The sequence below is a fragment of the Oryx dammah genome, unplaced genomic scaffold, assembly GCF_014754425.2.
Source record: "Oryx dammah isolate SB20612 unplaced genomic scaffold, SCBI_Odam_1.1 HiC_scaffold_6, whole genome shotgun sequence".
Classification (NCBI taxonomy): Eukaryota; Metazoa; Chordata; class Mammalia; order Artiodactyla; family Bovidae; genus Oryx; species Oryx dammah.
In genome coordinates, this window is record NW_024070190.1 from 18,730,279 (window position 1) to 18,756,127 (window position 25,849).

The following is a 25,849-nucleotide window of genomic DNA, read 5'->3' on the forward strand; positions in this document are numbered from 1 at the left end:
TTGGATATCATCTATAGATAATATAAAGTTAACTTACCTGACAACGTCTCTTGAATGTATTACTCAAATTTTTATGTGTCATTTACACATAAGTCTATACTTTAGTAATTAATTTAAATAATCTTAATCATAAAAATGATAGTATGACTAAGAAAGAGATCACATATATAACAACCTGAGGGAATGCTGTTAATCTACATGACTCCCTAAGCACCAAGCACTATGAAAAAGCAATGTGGAAAGGGCTCTTCATTTCACACGGAAAAGTGGACTCATCAAGAAGTTCAGTTCAGTTCAGTTCAGGCACTCAGTCGTGTCCGACTCTTTGCCACCCCAGGGACTGCAGCACTCCGGGTTCCCCTGTCCATTGCCAACTCCTGGAGCTTGCTCAAACTCATGTCCATCAAGTCAGTGATGCCATCCAACCATCTCATCCTCTGTCGTCCCCTTCTCCTTCTACCTTCAATCTTTTCCAGCATCTGGGTCTTTTCCAACGAGTCCGTTCTTCACATCAGGTGGCTAAAGTATTGGTTAAGTTAACTATGTTCTCTGCTAGCAGGTCTCTCCCCTCACCCCCATTTACACAATAGCAAAATAACCTAGGTATGATTTGATCACTACGGTGCACAAACTCATCCACCTTCCCTGGCTTTCTTTCCAGCTGCAATTTCCTTGCCCTTTACTTTAGAGTTAAAAATTAAGTTAACTATATTCAACTATAAGAGCTATAAGAACTATAAGTGTTTGATCCTAACCAAGCTAACGCCCACTTGCCCATCAACGCCTCATCACATCTGCCTTTTCAGCCTGGCTCACTGACAGGCAAGTTCGCGATACTGGCTTTCTCTCCTCCTCTTTTCCGCCCTCTCTTCAGAAGAAGGTCAGAGAGTGCTGAGCTGAATAACAGCCCTCCCCCTGCAACCAATTCATGCCCACCAGGTCTCTGTAAATGTGCCCTTATTTGGAGACAGGTCTTTATAGATATACTCAAGTTCAGGTGATTACAGGGGGTACCTACTCAATGACTAGTATCCTCACAAGAAGAGGGAAGTTTGGACACAGACACAACAGGCGAAAGGTCATGTGCCAACAAAGACAGATTCTGGAGTGTGAAATGCTGAAGATAGTTAGCTGGTAATCACCAGAATCTGGAAGAGGCAGGAAGAGTCCTCCCCTAAAGCCTTCAGTGAGCCTGGACCTGCCAACACCTTGATTTTAAATGTCTGGCCTCCAGAACTCTGGAGAGGATTAAGTTTCTATTGTTTTAAACCACACAGTTTGTGGTAATCTGTAATAAGCAGTTCTAGGAAACTAATGCAAACATGCTATGCACTCTCTAAAGTAAAGGGCAAGGAAATAGCAGCTGAAAAGAAAGCCAGGGAAGGTGGATGAGTTTACCCAGGTTATTTCGGTATTGTGTAAATGGGGGTGAGGGGAGAGACCTGCTTGCATAGAACATAAATGAGGCTGTATCTTACAGAGGTGGGGGAATTTCATTTACAGGAGGCAAAGGCACGCATAGTTAAAGTTACCTAGAAAATTGTTTAAATTACCTTTTAGAGACTTTTTTTCGGTTACTATATGGGTAAGTCCAATAAACTACATTATTTCCAATTCACAACTCACTGCTGTTTCTCTTCAGCTGGGTAATAAATTTGGACACACCTAGTTTAATTGAGCTTCACAGACACTGTTTTGTTTTTTTTTAAACAAACTGACGGTCTCTGGCAACTCCGACCACAAGTTATAGAAGCCGCTTTTCAAACAGTATTTGCTCACTTCATGCGTCACGCTTTGGTAATTCTCAAAACACTTCAAACTTTTTCATTATTATTCTACTTATTACAGTGATCTATGATCAGTGATGTTTGACTATTGTAGTTATTTTGGCATTTTTTAGCAGTATTTTTACACTAAGCTATGTATACTGTTTATTAAACATAATGCTACTGTACATTTAGACTACAGTATGGTATAAACAACTTTTAAATATACTTGGAAACCAAAATATTTGTGTCATTTGCTTTATTGCTATATCTGATTTATTGCAGTGGTTTGGAATGCAACCCCAAAATATCTCTGAGATACGTATAGAGATTGGCTGACTGCACTCAGGACTGGGTTGTATTTAATGTATGTATTCCACTAGGTTTCCTTTAGCCAAATGCACACAGCTGAGCTCACATATGTTTTCAAGCCCTAGGCTTCCACCAGCATCCCATTAACCTTGTAGAATATGGAACTAAAATCAAACGTGTACTCACCAAGTATGTTTTCATGGCGCATTAGCACAGTTTGATAGATTTCTGTTTCTCGAAACCAGCTAGCTTCTTCAGTGGTAAAAAACACTTTGACTGCCACTTTCTCACCACGCCATTTACCCATCCACACTTCTCCATATCGGCCTTTACCAACTTGCCGAACCATCTGAATCTGTTTGGCAATAGTTCGCTGAACCTTCATAGGAAAAAGTAAAATGAGAAGTATTGAGATTGAGAAAGTGGTTTAATAGGCCAACCCATCAAAAAAGATGGTATACACAACCAACCAAGTCCAATATTAACGTTTATATAGTTGGCCTCTGTGTCCATTCTGCATCCTTGGATATGGAAGGCTGGCTGTAAGGGACCTGAGCATCTGTACACTTTCATATCTTCAGGGGATCCTGGAACCAATCCCTCAGGTAAATCCCGAGGGAAGTCTGCAATGTATTCAGAAGGAGATGAAACAATGTACAATATATTCTAAAATCACAAAATAACAATCTGCCAGTGTGACAGACTGTTTGCAAAAATGGGTCATGTAATCCCCCTTTTAGCCCATACAGTCTTGGGTAGTCTCTTCGCCCAGACTCTGGGCTTGGCTACATGACTTGCTTTGGGCAAAAGTATTAACAGAACAAGTGAAAAGACTTTGTGCATTGGGATTTGCCCTTTCTTGCCATTTTAGGGCACTCTGTAACCAAAATGAGCAAAACCATACCAACCATTGGCCATGTACATAAACTTTACCATTTGGGTCTGGCTGAATAAATTCAGAAAAAGAACTGCCAAGAAGACCCACAGAATCATGAAAAATAATAAATGTTAGTTGTTTCCAGTCACTGATGTTTGGGGTGGTTTATCATGTCACAAAATCCAAAATGACAGTTAAAATGTTCAACTCCGTCTGTATGTAAGATCCCACATGATCTGGCCCTTGCCTAACTCTTTTGCCTGATCTTTCACTCTAATCCCCCATCCGCACCCCTCTTATTCACCTTGTTTCAATTTTTAGAATTCAGTCAAGCTCATTCCTCTGTCTTTTTGTATGTGGAGTTTCCTTAAGAGTATTATTTCTCTCTAAAAAACTTTCATAGCACATATATATTTCTCAGTTGCTGCACTTACCACAATTATAACTATTTGTATTATATATGTGTTTGAATTTCATCCCCCACGACTCATAGAACACAAATATTTATATAGGACAGTAACTTTAATACAATACTGCTTTCATCCGTATTTGTTGGATGAAAGATGCACATAAATTGCTACCTTTCATTTTCAGAAACATGTATCAGCCAATCTAAACTCATAAAACGACACTGAGACTAGGGTCCAGGCTGGAGACACAGTCAGAATGGGCTAGATTTATGAGTATCTAAACCGACTTACTTTATGTATCACTTATTACAAGATCCTTTTGTGATTTCTTTTTAGAAAGTCAGAATTATTGAGGTCTAATTTATATATAATAAAATTCACTCTTTTTGAAAACGTGTTTTGACAAATGTGCAGTCATGTAACCACAACCAGACATCACGATTAAGATGTAGACTATTCCTATAACTCAAACAAGTTTCACCGCTTTAAAGTTAGTCCCCTCCCCACCGACCTGCAGTCTTTGGCATCACTGATCTCTTTTCTGTCCCTACAGTTCTGAATATGACATAAACGGAAACATACAGTAAGGAGCCTCTGTGTTCAGCTTCTTTCATTCGGCACAAAATACTCTGAAATGTGCTTCGCTGCTGTTACATGTATCAGTAGTTTGTTCCTTTTTACTGACAAGCAGTAGTCCATGCTAAGAATGTATTGCAATTTATTTATTTACCAACTGATGGATTTTTGGGTTGTTTACATTTTTTTTAATTGAAAACATTTACTTGTTTATTTATTAGGCCACATAGCATGTGGAATGTTCCCTGACCAGGGACCGAATCCGTGCCTCTCCCCAATTCCTGCCTTCTTGGCGGTGGAAGCACGGAATCTCAACCACTGGACTGCCAGGGAAGTGCCCAGGCTATTTACAACTTACTAGAAATAAAGCTGCTATGAACTTGCAGTCTTCTGGAACATGTCTGCATATCTTTTCTTTTTTAAATTTATTTGTTTGGCTGTGCTCTGTCTTAGCTGTGGCAGGCAGGATCCTGACTGCTGTGCACAGGCTCCGTGGTTGCAGCTCGTGAGCTTAGCTGCCCCTCAGCATACAGGATCTCAGATAACCAACCAGGGACTGAACCCATGTCCCTTGCATTGCAAGGCAGATTCTCAGCTACTGGAGCACCAGGCAAGTCCCTGCGTATCTTTTCTATAAACACTTAGCAGAGGGACTGCTTCACTGTATTAAAAGTTAACTATCAACCTGTTTTCCAAAGTAGCTGTATTTTGCATATCAATCAGCATTGCATGAGATTTCCAGGTGATCTATCATCTTCTTTTCCACACTTAATGCTCTCAGTTTTCATCAAACTAGTGAATGTGCAGTAGTATCTCACTGTGTTTAATCTGCATTTCCCCGATGACGCTGAGCATCTTTTCATGTGCCATTCATATCTGCCATCCTTATATTTTCTTTGGGCAAGCGACTGTTCAAATCTTTTGCCCATTTAAAAGACTGGGTTTTTTGACTCATTACTGAGTTGTAAAAATTCTTCATATATTCTGCAATACAAATTCTTTACCAAAACTCTTTTGCCAGTTTGTGACTTTATTTTTTCATCTTCTTAATAGTATCTTCTGAATAGGAAAAGTTTTAAATTTTAAGAAAGACCCATTTATCATTTTTTAAAATGACTTTTCCTTTTGTGTCCTAAGAAATCTTCACTCAAAGTTATAATAATTTCCTAAAACATTTTCTTTTAAAGGTTTTGTACTTTTATATTTAGGTCTATGATCCATTTCAAGGTGATTTTGTATTGCATATGGAGTGAGGTAAGGGTCAAGATTCACCTTTTGGCAAATGGATACCCAATTTTTCCTGCACCATTTGTTGAACAGACTCTCTTCCTCACTGAATTACTGTGGTATCCAAATCAATTGACCACGTATGTGTATGTTCATTTTCAGACTCTATTCTGTTCCACTGACATACACATTTATCCCGATGCCAGGATTAAACACTGTTGACTACTGTAGTTTCACAATGAGCCCAGAAATCAGGTAGTGAATCCTCTTTACTCTTTTTCAAAACTGTTTTGGCTCTTCTAGGTCCTCTGCATTTCCAAATAGTCTTTAGAATAAACTCATCAATTTCTATAAAAGTTTGCTCTGATTTTGATTTGGATTGAATTGACACTATAAATCAATTTTAGGCTAACTGAAATCTTTAATATTGAGTCTTCTGATACAGAACCAGGATTTATATACATCTCCTTATGAATGGTTTTGTTAATTTCTTTTGGCAATGTTTTCTAATTATAAGTGTACAGGTCATACATAAATGCTGCCATGCTTATTCCAAAATATTTCAAGTTTTTAATGCTATTTTAAATGATACTGCTTTTAAAATTTTAATCCGTTTGTCGACAGTGTATATAAATTCAGCGCTTTTTGTACAAAGACCTTGTTACGCAATCTTGATTAAACTCACTTCCTGGTTGCTGTCGTTTTACCTTTTCATTCTTGACACTTTCTATGTAGACAATCATGCTGTTCACATATGTAGACAGCTCTACTTTTACCTTTCCAATTTAATGACAGAATCACCTGATTCAGTGAATTTTAAAGTGAGACATCAATGACTGGAACACATCCAACTAAACAAAGCATTTAAAATCTGAGTATCTAGTGTTTATTCTAAGTATCCCCTTCACCCTTAAACCTAAACATTTCTATACATATAACTCCCTGAGAATTACCTACATCTCCCTTTAACATTATTTTTGTAAACTGTATTTCCATAACATAGTTTCATACTGAAGTATAAGAAGTATAGTTCTTCTTATGATGATCTGTGGGAGTAACTTCTCTTTGATTTCAGAATCTAAAATAGTTATATTTCTCCCAATCGATCAATTTAACCTTACAGATGCAAAGAATTTTATACCTGATTCCTCAAGATGGCTGTTAAGCATGTGTGAGCTGATGCTAACAATTACACAGCACTTCATGACCACACTTTCTCTCTTAACCTTGCTTGCAGCTCTCCCTTACCTGCCTATCTTCTTTCATATTTCTTATTTAAACTGATTTAATCTTCTAACCATCTCCCTTGTGACTCAGCTGGTAAAGAATTTGCATGCAATGTGGGAGAGCTGGGTTCGATCCCTGGGTTGGGAAGATCCCCCGGAGAGGGGAAAGGCTACCCACCCCAGTATTCTGGCCTGGAGAATTCCATGGACTGTATAGTCCATGGGGTCACAAAGAGTCAGACACAACTGAGCAACTTTCACACCACCATATGACAATACATTCTGTATCAGTAAATCATTCATGCTTACATGACGTTCCAGCTTACCAATAAAGGTAGTCCAGATCCACTACCAGAACTTTGTGACTGGTCAATAAGGTCTTTTAATGATTCTCCAACTGGAATAAATGCTTCATCTTGTTCCAGATCACGATTGTAACGGCGTCTGCTTGAGATGCTCTTGCAATAATGTCTTTCATTTTAAAAGAGCAAAAGATAACTACATTAAAATTCTAAAACAATAAAATTCTAAGGTAAGAAAAATCTCAAGGCTGTTGACATTAGCATCATTCCTTCATCACATGGGTTCATAACCAAATTAGTCTTATCACAGAATAATATATTCTCTGTTAAAATAATGTCCAGAGATAGAGTTTCTGAAATAGAGAGCTATTTACTACCTTAAAATGGAAAGATGTCCATGGTACGTTGGCAAGTGAAAGAAACTGATTAAAAAACAGCATGTCAAGTTTCACCCTCACTATAAACAGTTTAAAATTATATGCATCTGTACTTGTCTGAAAGGACTAGAAAGGATATATAGCAGTTGTAAATAATAGTTATTGCTGGGGATATAACAATATCCATTCTCTGCTTTACATATGTTTTTTCATTTCAATTCATAAACGCAGTTTTACATCATAATGAACAATAAGTGTACTACCATTTTTAAAAAGGGAAGAGGAGTTTACGGAAGAGAAGTCAAACAAGTTCACTCTGATATTTTTAAAGGTTTTTGAAAAAAACGTCAAATTATGAGATGTTTCAAACATTTAAACAGTAGAGATTAATTAGCACCCATGTGTAAAGCATTTAAATTTAATAAATATTAAGCTATAATTTTATGATATATTTTAAATAAATAAACATTAAAATATTTGAAATTTCCCTGATAATTTCATTTTCTTCTTTTAATCCTAAGAGACAAACACTGTCTTAAAGGTGGCTATGGCCTTCCTATCTGTGTATTTATACCTTTACCATAAAAAGTATATACTCACACACAAATTTTTTCCTCTGGATACTGATTTATATAAATGGCATATGTTGTGTTAATATTTTACATCTTGTATAAAAAAATTTTTTATGTATTACATATTTATCCATGTTGATACATGTTAAAAAAAAAAAAAAACCAGCTCATTTTTATTGATGTTCAGTATGTTAGGCACTGTTCTGTGACTTACTTCAACTTTATTAAACTACTAAGAGATAAGTTGTAGTGTTTACTTTTTACAAAAGAGGAAACCATAGGCCCAGGGCTCACCATTTGTCCCAAGTCAGACAGCTGGCTAATTATTCTCCAATACTAAGGCAAGACCCTTCTGAGTGCTATAAACAGAGCCCCGTGAATTATGAGGTTTTCAGGTCACACAGCTGGTGGGAAGAGACACTGTTCACAGCCTTGTGTGAGCACTGAATATCAATCCTTTGACCTTTTCAGGTGGTTTTTCTCAGCCTTGGCGGTTTGCTCACTTGAAATCACTGACCAAGATCAGCTGAATATTCTATGGGACCATTCTGAAGATGTCTATAGAGTTCTTCCTCTATGAAAACTCTCTCCTTTCCAGCACTCTCTACCTATGAACCATAGCTGCTGCTCTCTCCCCAGACTCTCAGCTATAATCTCCTCAACTCAGAGTGCCTGTTGGGCTCTGCGTGAGTTATTCCCGTGTCCCGCAATCAGGAATTCTTCTCAGGGAGTAAGCTGGGCAATAACAATACTCACCTCATTTGCTTCCTGTTTCTCAGGGATCAGTGTCCTTCACGGCCTGACTGGCAGCTCTTAATACGTGAATGGGGCTTACTGATTACAGGTTTCACTGTGATAACCTGCTTGGGCCATTTCACTGGGCTTACTGGAGGCAGAATATTTAGATCTTTTTTTCTTGGGCCAGATGGATGTTCCCTAAGAATAATCTTCTTATACATTATTTAGAGGGAACAAGCTTGGCTAGCACGGTTCTGGACGGCTGAGGAGCCCACAGATTAGTATGTAAATATTCACTTTACCTCCTCATTTTCACTATACTATTTATCTCACCCTCAGTAATGGGACACCACAGATGAGAATATGTTTGCTCTTTCCCCGAGACAACACTTCTAGACTTTTGCTCAGGATCAAAGTCACATGATCATTCAGAATAAGAACAGGGATCTCAACATCAGTGGTATCTGGCAACCAAAATGGCCCACAAAATTTCTCACCTCCTGGTTAACCTGTCCTTGTTTAATTCCCTTCCAGAAAGCACTAGGGCTGAGCTGGGTGACCAATAAGATATGGATGGCAGAAGAGACGGTGTGACTTCTGAGTCTAGATCACATACAGCACCCATCTTTCACCTTGGTCTCTGGACCATTCACTCTGCACGGGAAGCCAGGCTTCCTGCTGTGAGTAAGCTCATGCAGGCCGCTCTGTAGAGAGGTTCATATCAGAGGGACGAAGATCTCCTGCCAACCTGTGAGCCTTGGAAGTGAGCTAGCTTGCAAGAGGATCTACCAGTTCCAGCCAAGCTTCCAGGTGAGTGCAGCATCTGCTGCCACCTTCCTGAAGGTCATGAAAGATCCCGAGCCGCCCAGGCAGGTCGCTCCGGAAGTCCTGACCCACACAAACGGTGAGCGGTAAGAGCCGCTGTTTCAGGTCACTCAAGTTGGGAGTGATTTCTTAACACAAGATTGCACAACCAACATAGCACCTGACCTTCTAAAAACAGACTTCCAGGCCACCCTCTCAGTTTCCCTGCCACCCTCAGCTTAACTTCCAGAGGTGGCCAGTACTGCCAATTCTTGAACTTCTTGGGGGAATTTTGTAGTACAAATTGGTTGCTCTTTGTCTTTCTCAATTTCTAGCCTGGGATTCAGATTTTTTAGGTCTATACTCATCCATAAGCTTCACAGATTCCACAGCTTTTTGCTGTCATCTTGTCTCCCTGTCCTGGCTGAACAAAAAATTTTAAAACTCTTTATTGCTATTTTAGTGGAAGCAACAAAAGTAAAAAAGGATGCTCTATCTAAAAGACCTCCTATCGAACATGTGAGTCTCTGCCAGGATAACAGGTAAAAAATAATACCTCAGTGTGGTTCTAATATAGTTTCCATATTATGAGTATTCTTGAGTCATCTTTTTCTTTTAAGAGCCATATGTATTTCTATTTAAACAAACCATATGTTCATTTTTGGGGGGCCTAATTACTGAATTGATTTTTTTTCTTTTCGATTTATAGAAGCTCTTTATATTTGAGAAATTAGCTCTTTGTAATATAAGCAGGGGATATTTTTCACTGTTAGACTGTCTTCTGACCATTTATAGTGGTTTCTAGTACATAGCACAGTTTTATTTTTACGTAGTTGACACCATCAATCTTTTCTTTTTCAATTTTAAGATGTGTTGTTTTTTTTTGGCTAGTAAGTTTTGTGTCAGATTCAGATTATTTTTAAAAACTATTCCAAGGTTTGTTCTAGTATTTTAATCATTTCACTTTATATATGTAAATATATATATATATACATACATGAATTTTATATCTACATGGCTAAATCTGGCTAAAACTTATTTCAGTGTACAGAACTGACTCAGCTTCATTTTTCTCCATATAGCTGCTGCTGCTGAGTCACTTCAGTAGTGTCCAACTCTGTGCGACCCCATAGACGGCAGCCCACCAGGCTCCCCCGTCCCTGGGGTTCTTCAGGCAAGAACACTGGAGTGGACTGCCATTTCTTTCTCCAAAGCATGAAAGTGAAAAGCAAAAGTGAAGTAGCTCAGTCGTGTCTGACTCTTAGCGACCCCATGGACTGCAGCCCACCAGGCTCCTCCATCCATGGGATTCTCCAGGCAAGAGTACTGGAGTGGGGTGCCATCGCTATCTACTCCCAAATCCATTTACTGAATAAGCCAACTTTTCCTCAGTCATCTGAAATGTTACCTTTATCACATACTAACTTTCTTTATATATTGGGTCTACTTAGAGGTCTAGTAACCAGTTCCACTGATCTCTCGGTTTATTCATCTATCAGTCAGATAATGTTTTATTACGAAGTTTATGCCCTCCTCTCATCACTTTTCTCTTCTGGCAACTGTCTTCTGAAATCATGACTAAAAGCAAATAACTCTGAACCACCAAATGACTAAAGAATGGTAATATATAAAGTTGATTTCCTGGGATAGGTTTTAAACATTCAGATATAAGAAAGTTCAGCATTCTATAAATAAGGAAATTGTAAGTATTCATGAACATAACAAGAAGTACAGTGTTGTGTCCAATTAACTGACTGATAGTAAGGTCCTCTGTTCACTCACGAAAATTATAATACCATTAATTAAAGGAAATATAACCAGAGAATACAAATTCATGGTTTCTGAAATACACTCAGTGTCAATGGTTTCTGCCCACTGGCCTTAAGAACAACTGCTTACATCTACTATTCCACAAAATACTTTGCATCAAAATAATTATCTTACTTGTAACAAAAGCAGCTGGAGAAAATGATCATAGCAATTATGCAGACAGCCATAGAAATGAGCAAAGCCAGCCATCGAATGCTGCCATCGAAAAACGGACCTGACAATGGAAATAAACAATAAAAAAGATGTATTATCTTTCTATTACATCTTAGAAGGAGAAAATAACTTGTAGTGTTGAACTCTAGAAAGCCTGCTTATTGTTAAAACCACAGAAAATAGTTCACTGAGATTTACGATGACTGCACTTTTCTCTGCTAACCTACCTATAACAACAGGGGGCAGTGTAGGTTGTAAATACTGGTTACATAAGTTGGTCCGACAACATTCTATTGTCCGGCGTAGCTGGGCTTTTGGTGAATCCTAAAGGAAGAAAATTAGAAAGAAACTGATACAAGAAATTGATAAATAATTTTTTAAATATTCATAAAATACAATTTCCAATTCAGTGAGTGAAAAGGACCTGCCAAGTTTATGTGTGAAAAATGATATGGAAAAATTTGAATCTGGTGAAATAGTATTGTGAAGACTCTAAAATTTTTTTTCTGAAGAAGCGTGCATTATGTGGTGTCTGAGAACACTAGACTATAACTTAATTACAAGTAAACAAAAGTTTATATATATATTTTAACCCAAAGTTTGGCATTTCTTAAGATATTACTATTTGTTATTAATAAAACAGTAAAGTCATGAGATCTTTTCCTATAAAAGATGGGGTAATATATTTCATTATAATGACAAATTAGTAGGGTAAATATGAACTCATGGTAGTACCAAGGCTTAGCTGGAGGAGACTAAAGATCTGACTAAAACGTGGAGTGTGTTCTAGGCCAAATAAATTGCATATTATAAAAGGTAATCAAATAAGCAGAAGGTATAGATGATTTGGCATATAGTAACTATGCTGAAACTAATGAACCTAATACAGAAGAAAATAAGTGTATGTGGTGAGGGTAAGGGCAAACTATAGAAACAGTACTTCTGATAGTTTTGAGAGATCACTAACCAGAGATGTGTCCCTAACAGATCAGAAAGTGAGCCCAGGGAAAGATTGCAGTCATGGGAACAGATGTCAACAACTACATGCAAAGTTTCATTTAACCAAAAATACAGTATTTGAGAAGTTCTTAATTTGAATGCTGACATTTCAGCACTGCCTGGAAGAAGTGACATTCTAGACCAAAACAGCAACAGAAAGGAATTGTCTGTCATTATAAAAGTAGCAAGAATATAAGCAGAAATTAACCATGTTAGTCTTAAATATCAGAGGGCCAAAAAGGGGAAACCTCGGCATAATTGGGTATTCCTTTTAAAAAGGTGAATATGAGATTCCGTAAGGGAATCTATACGGGATTCTAGAAGGGACTTGAGAGTCCCCGTAACAAAAGACGGGTCAAGAGTATTTGGAAACCTCCAAAAGCACAAGTTTTACACTTTAACTGAATTTTAAACTTTCTAACAAACTATTACTTTTAAATTATCATAAAAAGAGAAAAGGAAGACATGTCAGAAGTTACACAAGTGACTCTGGAAAAAAAAAATCCCGGATCTAGAGAAAACTTACATGAAGGATGGAATGAAGAGTATATAATTAAAGATGAATAAAAAGAAGTGTAAAGTATCCGAGAATAGTCCCAGTATGCTAAAGTTCAAAATGAGCCTTGCAGGACAGAAAATGTACAGAAAAATCAGCAAAGTGTTTTTAGCAGCGCTAGAAGAAAGACTAGCAAGCAACAGACACACTGCTGCTGAGAAAACGGCAGGCAGTGGAGGACAAAGAAAAGAAGCGTCTCCTGGACGCTCAGCTCGCTCCGGTCTTCCCCACCAGGGATGGTTACAGGTGCAAAGAAGGCAGACCAAACACCGATAAGTGCGTCTGGGGTCCCAGAAGTATGCAGAGACCCTGCAATGTTTCTTTGTTCTGTCTGAATTCCTATCTTCTAAGCTCCAGTGCTTTGGCTACTTGATGCAAAGAGCCAACTCATTGGAAAAGACCCTGATGCTGGGAAAAATTAAAGGCAGGAGGAGAAGAGGGTGGCAGAGGATGAGACGGTTAGATAGCATCAACTATTCAATTAGCATGAATTTGAACAAACTCTGGGAGATAGTGGAGGACAGAGGAGCCTGGCATGCTACAGTCCGTGGGGTTGCACAGAGTCGGACATAACTTAGTGACTGGAGAAGAGAACACAAAGCTAGATGAATTACTATCACAGGAAGATGAGAGCACCAGGAAGAGGGCTGAACGAGGTACGATTCAAAGATTTTAGAAACAAGGAGCGTTGTAAACTAAATAGCTAAATGTTGTATCACTTTTAAAAGGGAAAGAAAGACTTTGCCAACAACGATTGGAGGCAGCATAGTATTATGAAAACGAGGATTCTGCCATCAAATAGCTTAAATCCTAGCCTTGTCATTTATTAAGTTTGTGACCCTGAGCAATGATCTTACTTCTCTCTGGGCTTTAGCTTCCCCTCCTGTAAGATGGAGGATGAAAAATACCTACCTTATAGGATAATTGGGAGAAAATGAGATAAACTGTACCAAGCACTTAACATATTGAACTAAACAGTAAATGTTCAAGAAATTAATGCTTCTTCCTCTAGTGAACGTTGCATGGATCCCAGTCAAGATTCTAGAATAAGTCAAAAATGCTTGCAGTCTCTGGGAGGACTCAATGTGGCTTCGCTGAGAATAAGCAACATGAGACCCATGTCCTTCTTACACAGGTTAACTGTATATCTGGGGGCAAAAGTCAAGTGTGTCTAGATTACGATGCTAGTCGACACAACCTTTCTGGTTCCTGCACTCCCCACCTCCACGCCCCACCTAAGCCCATTTGTATCTCTGATTTTATGTGGGCAATAAAAATCCTTATGGGGGAGAAAACTTACTTGGCATTGATAAACAGAGGTGATTCTAACTTATTTAGTGAACCTGAATGGGGGTGGCGGGTTAGGAGTGGCACAGGAGAAAGTGACTGAAGCCAAGCTGTAAGGAACGGCAGTGCGGCTTCCGGGAAATAACTCACCTACTGGAAGAGCCAGAATAAGCTAGATTCACCTACAGAGACCGGACGGTGGGAGGGAAAACCAAGGCCTGGGCAAGGAACGGTGACTATCGCCTGAACCTGTTTTGATCCAAGCCTGACAGCATGAGAAAGCACCGGGAGGAAAGCGGTAGGTGCCAGCAGGAGAGCTGTTCTGCCCAGGTTAGGTGCCAGGTAAATTAACAGTGATCTGCAGCAAGATACACAGCAAGTAACCCCAGTGGCGGTCAATATTTTCATCTGTGTAACCCCTAAATCAGTGGGCATGAGCTTAGGCAAACTCCGGGAGACAGTGAGGAACATGGAGGCCTGGTGTGTTGCAGTCCATGGGGCTGCAAAGTCAGACATGGCTTAGCGACTGAGCAACCCCCCTCTAAATGAATTCCGAAACACACCGTGCTCCCGCATATATTTTTAGGCTAACATCTAAAATGTTTCATTATAAATAGGTGCAAAGAATGTATTGATAATACCTTACTCATTGCACATTTTAAAACAAAGTTAAAATAAATCTATTCAGGAGCATCTAAATAAAATGGCAATTCAATACCCATCATCACTATTAAAAAAAAAAAAATCGGAAAATTTTATAATATTCCTTTTTCTCCTTATGCTATTTCCTTTCCACATGTTCCACAATCATTATGCCCTAATGTAATATATCATGAGATATAATTCTCCACCTCAAAAATAAACATATATAAATATACTTGCCCTGGCTTCTAAAATCCGTGAGAGAGGGAGCCTACGGTGGGGTACCCTCCGCTATTCAAACCGGCGCCGGAGGCCCAACGTAGATGGTGCAAATCTCTTGTCCTGAGGTTTTATTAACTTTCCCCGTAAACCAAGTTATTCAGCATCTTTTCTCCACTAAATTTTCCTACTATACTATTTCTTCTTAATTTCTTTTATATTTCTAAATAAATAAATAAGTTTTCCTCACCTACGCCGTCTCCCTTCGAATTCCCTGGATCCACTGGGGCAGGACTCTGGCATATTAGTATAAAATTAATCAAAACTATATGTATATAACCTTTACATAAAAAGAAAATTTTATTGGAAAGGTATGAGATGGACAGGACTTAAATAAAACTAGTTCATAAATTCATGGACAATTACTTATTGCTAGAAGGAGAAAAGTCTGGCATTTATTCCTATTTTTCTCTTTTCCTCTTTTTGGGTGAGTGCTAAGAGTTTTTGATCACATAAACAAAAGGATGGTAGTGGAAAGATCTGTTGTGCCACTGTCCCATAGTTCTTTGAAGGCCTTCCAATCATATGATAAAGATCTATAATACTACTACGATGAAAAGTTATTTTAAATGAAGCAATTTGGTTGAAAGCAAAAAATGAAGAACTACCAAACATGCAAATATATTTGCTATCCCCATGTTCCCCACACTGGTACTAAGATTTTTAATTTTAACAGCGTTTGGGAACTTGAGTATTTGCATTCCAGGCTACTAATCAGGAAACCGTGAGAAGGTTGATTGTGGAGAGGAAGGAACAGAGAAACTGCGTGAGAAGCTCTGGTCTCAGGCAGAGAAATATTAAGCATCAGGCTCTATGGAAGTCCCAGATTTGTAAACCGACTCCCTTAAAACTATCCGTGTACCTGGTGGTCCTCAGGTACTGTGGTCAGTGTGCACGCAGGGATATGTGTGATTCAGCTGATAGCCTGCTTTCAACTACATTATCAATATGCTAAAAGCTACCATTTATTAAGTCCTTACTATGTATCAGTTGTGCTAAACTCTGCATATATGCTGTCTCTTATTTGATTCTCCCAGGAACTCTCTTGTTAATAAGAGAACAAGAAAGTAAAGCGTCAACATTTTTATGTGATTAAAAAGTATACTGAAGTGTGGTTGATAAATAAAACTGGAAGAGACAAAAACAAATCAGCATCTCCTGAATCCTGACAGACAAGGGCAAAGGATTAATTTTAATATGACGAAATTTAACTTTGACAGCTACGTGACAACCATGTAACCAAACTCATCCCATTCTCCTTTAGTTATCTGCACCAACGAAGAATGGGAGAGAGATGGCTGAGCAGTTGCATGAGGGAAAGATACCGGGATGTCAGCTGACAGAAAACTCAGTATCTTATTTAAGAGTAAGGTATGACAAACCTCTAACGTGACATTCTGCTGCACTCAGGAGGAGGAGTCACTAACTCTTTGCTCGGTCTTCCTCGCCAGACCACAGTCAATGCTGCCTATCACAATGAGACACTGAAGAGTGACTCTCAAGCTGGTCCTACACAAGCCGTAGTTGAAGTTACTCTGAACCACTATTTTCATTGGGTGAAAACTATAGTGTACGAGGAATAAAGTAATACAAAAATTCCACATAGTAACGGGCGACCATATTAAAAAGCGATTCAATTTGTTCTCTGTGATCCAAGAAGTACAAAGGAAGAGAGATGTGCAGTCATCTGGAGGAAAAACTTTCTAAGGATAAGGTCAGGTCATTACTGCGAATGAAACAGGTGGGCTTGGGAGGTAATGAGCCCCTTACTGCTAGAGGTGAAGCAAATAGAAAACAGGATGCAATGTGTGTGACCGTGTGCACCTGCGCATTCGTGTATGTGCGTACAGTTTCTACCAATCCTGAGGGTTTCTCACTGATTTGAATAATTTTCTAAGATAGTTGCGGCTTAAGTTTGTTAATAAACAGTTCTCTCTGGAGCAGTTTTCAAAAACAGTGGAGAGATCACCTGGGGCAAAATTATTATACAAGATTTTGAAGAGATTAGGGTTATAACCCAAAGCCATCAATATGTTCATAAACTATTACTAATCCTCTGACTCCTTTGCTGTGCTGTTAAAGTAACTCCACTGAGATCTTACAAGGGCTTAACATTTCTAAGTTGTCTTGGGGAGTTATAAAGGTTATTACTCGTCACTTTAAAGTCTTTCTAGTCCATTTTGTAATGTACAAATAAGTGTGACAGCATTATTTTTTTTTACAGGCTTGACAATTTAAAAACAGATGATTTAAAACTTTTTTTAAAAGTAAAATAATCTGTAATTTCAATTGACACAATCATATAACCTGAAGTAAGAGCTAAGCTTCCTCCAATATATTTGTTCCCAGAACACACAGCAATATGCAGACCAGGCACACTTCTTAGGGAGTCAATGTTTTTCCTGTGGCCCCTCCCTTCTTAATTTCACAGGCCTCAAATTAGGTATTACCTTGCACTGGAAATCAGACCCTTCATATTTCATACACCCTGAAGCTAATGTGGTTTCTCCCTGGTCATCTTCTTCTACGATGGCGAAGCAATGCCCATTAGTTCTAAAAGAAAAAAAGCCAGAAAGACAAAAGATCAACTTCAGATCAGAAGGTACTCATTAAATCTCAGTTTGAATGTGACCAGTTAATGATGGCTTTTGGTTTTGAATAAGAATTACATTCAGTGTGATTTACTGGTAAGTCTACATGCATTTTAAGGCATATACAAGTTGTTATATTTGAACTAAAATCTACAGGTCGTATAAAAATCCAGTGTCAGGCAGTAAGGGATTTCTTTTAAACAAGTCCCCCCAAATATGAAATACTATTTAACTTTTCTTTGTTAATCAAAGTCATGTGATCACAGAAAAACTATAAAACTTTATAAAGTAAATAATCTTTAATGCTTAAAAATATACTTAAAAATAACTTCATCTCTTTTCATCCATAAGATTTTCTGTATTCCCCTACTATACACAATATTATGAATAAAAAAACCTCGGTGAACCATAAAAATAGATTCAATGACAAAGGAAAGTATATTTGGGAAGATCTGACTAACAAAGATTCTGAGAGGCACTTTTTATTTAATGTGATAAGGAAAAAAGGAAAACTTCTGAATAGCTGAATTTTCAAGAAATGTATATAAATGTATTTGTATTAAATTAAATGTTATTTAGGTTATTAGTATGCTAGAATTTTCTCCTAATATATTCAAGCTTTAATGAGTAGAAGAAATATCTAAAAGATTTTTTTTTGTTCCTCCTTACTATTCATATCAGTAAGTGTACTGTTACAGTTAAAAGAATCTCGTAGAATTCTTCATTTTCTGAAATGAGAAAATGTTAAGTGACAGGATGAAATTCTGTTAAGACTGATCACTAAGTTTTACTCTGGGTTACCCAAGCCTCTAACAAATAGCTCACATGGACCAAGTATGAACTACAGACAAGAAGTCTGGCAGGAAGTCACTTGGTAGTATAATAGGGAACACCCTCCTAACACAGATCAACCCGTCTGTTACAGTAAAGTCAACAACTACGAGAACAAACAACAAATCTAAGACATGGTGAACTATCATACAATTTCAATATTTTGTATGTATACTTCTGGCTATATATCTGTTCACATTCAAAGAGCATAAAGTATTAGGAAAGTACAAAACAAGTTATTGATTACTATATCTTAGTAACAGGAAGATAACTGACTGAGTCCTTCAGGGTTGTTTTTTTTTTGACCAGTAAGACAATTAATTCTTCATTGTCCCCTAGGAATATGGAACAGAATTAGATGATCAAATATAAATATTAAATAGTTAACATAAAATTAAGTAGAAAAATTAAAGTGGTTATATAAAGCAGATTTAGACTGGGGGTTCACTTATAAGAAAATAAAATTATTTAATTATCACAATGTCATTCTTGTAGACCTGTAAAATATTTCAACCAATTTAGAATTACAAGGTTTATGTGAATTTTCAAGGTTTCTTTTTAATAACCTCTAAGTTATCTACAATGAGCATCAAGAACTTTCTGATAAAAAGATCACTAAATAAACCTAAAATGACAAATACCAGATTCCTTTTACCTCTTTTAAAAGCTATATTACAATGTTACTCTAAGAAAATAACCATCAATCACTTCATATATGTTCCTATATAAAGAACAAGAAGCTTTTGGCTCTTTGGAAAGATACCATATAAAGTTAGGGGAAAAAATTTAGTCAAAGTAAACGATTCTTAAAATAGCACTAAATACAACCCTATTCTCATAACTTTAAGAAGCGTAAAATACTTACATGCATGTGTTATTAATAGCATCATCTGGGCAGTGTCCTGAGCAATAGCACTTTAAAAAAGGCAAGGTATCCTCTGGTGCTAAGGTTACTCCATTTTCTGACTTTTTCTGATCGGAGTCTGATTTCATCCCAGTACCATGGAGCATACTGTCTAGATTCTGCCCTGTATTCAAACGTGAAATTGTAAATGAACCATTTCTAAAAATCTAATTCTCTTATTCCAAATTTTTAGTGAGGAGAAGTTTCTATGCTTTCTTAACTGCATTAATTGTAGTTGTGTGCTTTTAATTAAAAATAAACTGTATTAATATGATTACACTTACTAACAGCCTAAAATGCACAGGAAAACTATCTCAGCTCTCATGGGATATATGGAGATGACTGTGTCACAATTTTTGCACTAGTGAAAGACAAGAGTGGCACAAGGTAGAAAAAAGGTCATAACTTGTAAGAAAGGTACAAAATGAAAAGCAGTTTCAGAACAGTGACATTATTTCCAATCATTAAAAAATTGACAAATTATGGTTCCTTTTAAAGACACTTTGGTTCGAAACTTATGACCAGCTTAAAAAAATTAAGTCCTTTATTTGTATGTACCTCTATGTGAAAGTGAAGTTACTACGCATTTTGCTCTGGATTTTAATTGCTTAAGTAAGGGAATTGTGAGAGTTTGGGGACTAATCATATTATCCGGTGCCTTTTATTCTCAAGGTCATTGGTTCAAGTCCAGACTGTGCTGCCCGAAACTGAAGGTTACCTGTAGGGCAGTAGTTCAAGCATGGAAACAGAGCTGTCTTCTTGCACTAGAGTATCGTAGCCTCAAATGAGACTTACTGTCCTATCTGGTACTGACTCTTTCAGACTGAAAGCAGAACAGAACTAAAGCAATGTCTTAGTAATTCCTCCCTCTGAATCAGTGAGATCAGCTAGGCTACTCCTTGTGGGGATAGGTCTTCAGAGAATAAAATGTAGAGCCAAGCAGGTATAAAATATCAAGAGAATTATGCATGTATCTCACTATAAATGGTAGATAAGCGATTCAAGGCACAATGTGAACCTGAGACTTAAAATTTAGCTATTCTGGTGAGAATTACTGAAAAAAAAAAAAGCGTGCATACCCATGGATAACCAGAAAAGAATGTGCTGCTCAATAAATTTTAGTGATTCCATGCCTTAAATTTTAATAATCCTCACTTAATCCTTTAAACCACTACAAAACATAGACTTCATTTATGTTAACATCAAGAGAAAAAGAAGGGTGTGTGTGTGGGGGGGGGTGGGGCAGTGGGGAAGAGTTTCAAGAAGGGAAGAGATCTACTGGGAAAGAAACGAGGAAACCTAGAGTCTGGTCTACTATGCCCCTGCACCATTTATTGACCTGGGTGATTACAGACAACCATGTCACTTCAAGCCTCATTTATTCAGTAAGACCACAGGACTGCAACACATCTGAGGTCTCTTAACCAGCTTTAAAATCCTATTACAGTTATAGAAGGAAGCACTGATTTAACTATGGAGAACAAATGGCAAATAATATGTGCACATAGCTGGTTTTTCAAAAATCTAATGATACACAGAAAAAGCAGTATAGTATAGCAGAAATAACACTGAAATAACAGTGAGAAGTTAAAGGTTCAAGTCTTGAATATCTGATAAGTTCAGATATTCAACTTCAGGCTTTTATCTATAAAAAATGACAATAATTTCCAATTAAGAGATTATATATAGATCAAATGAATGCATAATAAAGGGCTTAAATATAAAAGTGTATAAATGAAGATAGTACTAAGAACAAAAAAATTGTACTAAAAGATCACCAATACCTGGAAAATTCAAAGTTACATGATGGTTAATACACATAACTTCCTAGAACAATGAATTTAAGAGCTAAAAGTACTTTAATTGCAATAATGTGCATCTAGGGGTTTACATTATCTCAAATATTTAATTAACAAAACAGTAACTAATTAGAGGCCAACTACGAGCAGGCAAGTTACTGAATGCTGGAAACTGATCTGGTTCTTGAGAAACTTGGAAGAAGGCAAAAATGTATGTGTGTGGAGGGGATAAGCACATAAATACAATTCAGAGCGCGATATAATACAAAGGTGCTATGCAAACAAAGGAAGGAGCTAGTAACAAAACTCATTCTAGGGTGTCAAAAGCAAAGAAACCTGAGCTACACCTTGAAGCTGTAAAATTTCACCAAGTATAGGTGCAGGGAAAAAGAAAGCAGTCTCTCTGTACTCTCCCTAGGCGACAGCACCTATTCCCATGGTTTAAATAAACCTCTTTGGTGATGGTTTCTAGATTTATCCCTTCAGCCTTGACTCGCTTAAGTATCTCAAAAGAAACTCATCTAAAATGGAATGCTTGACTTCTCTCCTCAAACCTGGTCCTCCCCAGGCTCAACCTCCAAAATGTATCTCCCTTTGTCTCACTTTGGTCCAACTCCACTGCCATTTCCTGGGTGCATCATGTCACTTCCAAAGTAAAAGAATCTCGACATTGACCTCCCGACCTCTGCTTTTGCCCCTCCAGTCCGTCTCCTACATAGCAGCCAGAGTTACCCTATACACCTAAATCTGATCTCATCACTCATCTGCTTAAAACGGTTGTATGGCTTCATATACACTCGGAATACAGTTCAACTTCCTTCACCATGCCTACTGACATCCCACAGGATTTGGACCCTGTGGACGTCTCCATCATCAACTCACGGCACTTCCCCTCCATCATGCCCAGACATAAAGACCTATGTCAGTACCTAGGACATGCCAACTTCTTTCTACCCACAACCCCTGTGTTTACAAAGCATAAAATTGTAAGTCGGGGATGGGCTAAAGCTACAGGTTATATATGTAACACCACTCTAGCAATCTGTAGTAATCTCTAAGAAATAATTTTTGCACATTGGTTTTAGTTCTTTTCATTAAGAGCAAATATTTTAATCTTATTATCTGAAGGCAAATAATAGTTATCAAAGATTAACCAACCTTCTTTGAAAGGAAATGTAACAAATTTTGCTCTTCCTCAGAGAGATATAGTGCTAAGAGTTTTCATTTGAATTTGTTAACTAAAACCCAATTTATTTCATCTAATAAAAGTTTACTGGGACTTCCCTGGCAGTCTAGTAGTGAAGACTCCAACCTTTCACTGCAGGGGAAGCAGGTTTGATCCCTGGTTGGGAAACTAAGGTATCACATGCCACATGGCATGGTCAAAAAAAAAAAAAAAAAGCTTATTATGTAACAACTTAAGATGGGGAGTGAGAATTTTGTATCATACTGTGGAGATTAAAAAAATTTAATAACAAATAGTGATTACCTGGGAGTAAGGTAGCAAAGGCTATACTAATGTTACCATTAATTTAACTCATCTTAAAACTATAACAGTTTTGACTGGTACTGATCAACAAGGCATGTAATAACAGAATTAAAATAAAGATGTTTTATTAAATAATATAATGTTTCACACAAAAAAGCAGCTTTTGCAAGAGCACTCTCGTGTTCAAGCATGGAAAAATAAGGGTGCTAAACCCAAGACAAAATACAAAAGAAGCTAAGATTTCATTATAACATTCATTCTTTAAAATGAAAATTTAAAGATTTATGCTGGTAATCATAATTCTTATCAGTAGATATTAATTGTCACTGTCAACAAAACATGAAGAAAAATCTTTAAAGACATAAACTTTAAGAAAACAAAGATGTTCAGTAAGTTCTGTAAAACCATTTTGTCAAACAGCACTCTCTTTAGTTGAAAATACTGTCCTAATTAAACCACACAGGAAAAAGCTCAGGTGTAAATATATAGCCCATTTGATCCTAAGAATCATCACAATAACTTCCTGTTTGGGAGTTCTATGCTGTAAATGCACAGTGTAGAATTACAATACTGGTCATAAATAAAACTTCTGAGTACTCAATCTTGATATTTGGTACATAGACATTATATGTATGTTTTTCAACTCTTTTAACAACAATGCTTTTTTTAAAAAAAACTGTTTATTCCTTATTGTAATTTAAAGGAGAGGAATTTTAAAACCAAGTCCTGAGTATCTATTATCCTATGTGTCAGGCACTAGGTCAGCTACTTTACTTTATATTTTACCTCATTTAATCCTCCTAAAACCTGAGATTGCATATCATAATGCGTATGTTAGAGATAACAGAAGAGGTTCAAAGAGGCTGAGATTTTATAGAGACTTGGAAATGTTTTTGTCATAGTAAAGTTCAAAAATTACTTAGCATGTGTCTATCCTTTGCCTCTATACTTAAAAGCTATTGGCATACTGGGCTTAACTGTTCAAAATGGGACATGAGTTGAAAGAGCAGTCCTAATAATGAGTGCTTTTTTAATATACAGAAATAAATGACTAAAAAAAGAGATAAGATTGCTTAAACGAATTTACCTTGAACATGAGAAATGACGAACAGATAGGCTCCCAATAACCTGATGTAAATGTATAGCTGAGTCATTGTTCAATTTTAACGTTTCCTGTACAGTGTTACCTTTAAAAACTGGTCTTGTATGGTCACTAATTTAAAAGACTTTCATTCAATCAGGTTTTCTTGTAAAAAGTCTCAATCACGTAACAATGACTCCAGCTTCCACTGCTTTCTTCCTGACTCCTGAAAGATAAAAATATTAAAAAGGAAATGAATATAACTGAATTCTAGAAGGTTTCTAACAAACTAAGAGAGGAAAACAAATGCCCAAACATATCTTTAAACAAAAGACTACATTTTCAAAGATTAAAGCTATCTTTGTTAAAAAAAAAAAAAAAAGGCACCATAATTCAAAAGCTTAAATAATTTAGTAATAGGTTGCCACTTCTCCTGACTTTAAATTAACCTTAGGTAAAAAAAAGATAAGAACACTAATAATCTCAATAGTCTTTTCTGGTTGCTCTAAATAAAACACTTTTAACACCATTAAGAAAATTTCTAAATATATTAAGAATAAAGCAGGAAGAGTTGAATTTAAAACACTAAACAATTAATAATCTCTCAATCTTAGTAGATGTGATAAAACACTTTGAGTCTTCTACTAACTTATTCTATAGCTAGAAGAGAAGGTCTATCTAGAAAAACATTTAAATATGCAGTGTGCTTCATCATTAAAGGAAAAACAATAGAAATATATCTTAAATAAAATTATTTCCATAAAATATTACAAATCTGACTTCATTAGGAGAAAACTGAGCTTTTAATATGGATGACATGAAACATAACCTCTCCAATTAAGGTTTGACAATTATCAAATAGTTAAATAGTTAACAGAAAAAGAGGTTAGTGTGTATAAAAATTAATATAATTCTGTTTCTCCCTCATTCTACTGGTCCAGGCAACTGATTTTACTGACTTAAACCTGAACTATTCCTAAGTGAAAATGGTTTTATTTGTAAAATAATTACCCTGGCATGAACTCTACCATAAATAAATCAAGATTTCTATTTTAGCTAGTAATTTTTCACTCTAGCTCTCCAAAGTCACTTTGAGAATTGAGGAAATAAGGTTTAGAGTGAGATGTCATTTATATTTTGCATTTTATATATATGGTTTGTTCTAAAATCTCTGCAATTTCTCACTTCTCTACTATAACATTAAACTGCTTTTCATCAACACAATGCTGAGAAAGATGTAAAGTCTAAAATTATTACAGAATAACATTTATAATAATGACTTTAACAGTATTTTTAAGAAAACTCACTTCTTCAAATTATGGGATTGTGATTCTAGGGATACCTCTTCCATGATTCAAATTCAAAGGAATTTTCCACTATATTTCCAACCCTGATCTCTCTCCCTATTTCTATATGCCTATTAAATACTCGGCTAGGATTGCATTCCATCTGCCCAAATCAAACTTATTAACTTTTCTTCCCATTCCTCTAGACATACCTTCTTCTCGTCCTCCTCCATCTGCTATCACAGAGGACAGTGGTGCCATCTCTCCAGTCACCCATGCCAAAAACCCTGGCATCATTCCTGCCTCTCTTCTTCTTAATAGCTCTCACTCTCTCCCTATACCTTCACACACTTATTAATTTACTCACTTATTCACCAACAGTGTTTTCTGAGTATGTATTACACATTAATGCAAGGGGCTACAAATAAAAATATGACAGATTCTGCTTCAAGGGCCTCACAGTCCTGGGCAGAAAACTGACCGAGATGACTGAGTCCATCCTTCTGTGTCACTGTTCCTTCATCAGTTTGTTTAAGTGAATATGTGGTCTTGTCTCATTAGAGGTACAGGCAAGGCATTCTGCAGGCAATGAGACCCTAGGCATCTGTACACGTAGAGTCCCTTTCAAAGGAAAGGGATCATGTGTGATTCCTTCCACGCAAACATCTGCAACTCTACCACTCTTGGCACAGGTTTCAATCTTGGATCTGCCTTAAAGAAGTAACCTCACCTTTCTGGGTGAGTTTCCTCATCTGTAAGACTGGAATTATATTCTGAGAATATTTATTCTGAGAACTAAATGAGGTAATACCTAACATATATTCACCTCTATGTAGCAGAACTATTATGAATGCTTTGAACATATTAATTTACAGAACCATTACAACCATCTTACAAGATAGGCTTATTATTTTAAATAATAATTCTACAGATGA

At 36.9% G+C, this 25,849-nt stretch overlaps 1 protein-coding gene across 2 annotated transcripts in view; it reads right to left on the minus strand.

Annotated features, from left to right (window-relative positions):
- BMPR1A (bone morphogenetic protein receptor type 1A) overlaps positions 1-25,849 on the minus strand; it is a 135,988-nt gene that overhangs the window by 7,415 nt on the left and 102,724 nt on the right. For both annotated transcript variants that reach the window (XM_040242160.1, XM_040242161.1), the window contains 7 exons: positions 23,635-23,854; positions 19,221-19,383; positions 17,384-17,486; positions 11,398-11,494; positions 11,132-11,231; positions 6,721-6,865; positions 2,265-2,457 (listed from right to left, as the gene is read on the minus strand). In XM_040242160.1, the coding sequence (XP_040098094.1) occupies positions 2,265-2,457; positions 6,721-6,865; positions 11,132-11,231; positions 11,398-11,494; positions 17,384-17,486; positions 19,221-19,383; positions 23,635-23,701 (868 nt within the window). In that variant the 5' untranslated portion in view covers positions 23,702-23,854. The remainder of the gene's footprint in view (positions 1-2,264; positions 2,458-6,720; positions 6,866-11,131; positions 11,232-11,397; positions 11,495-17,383; positions 17,487-19,220; positions 19,384-23,634; positions 23,855-25,849) is intronic.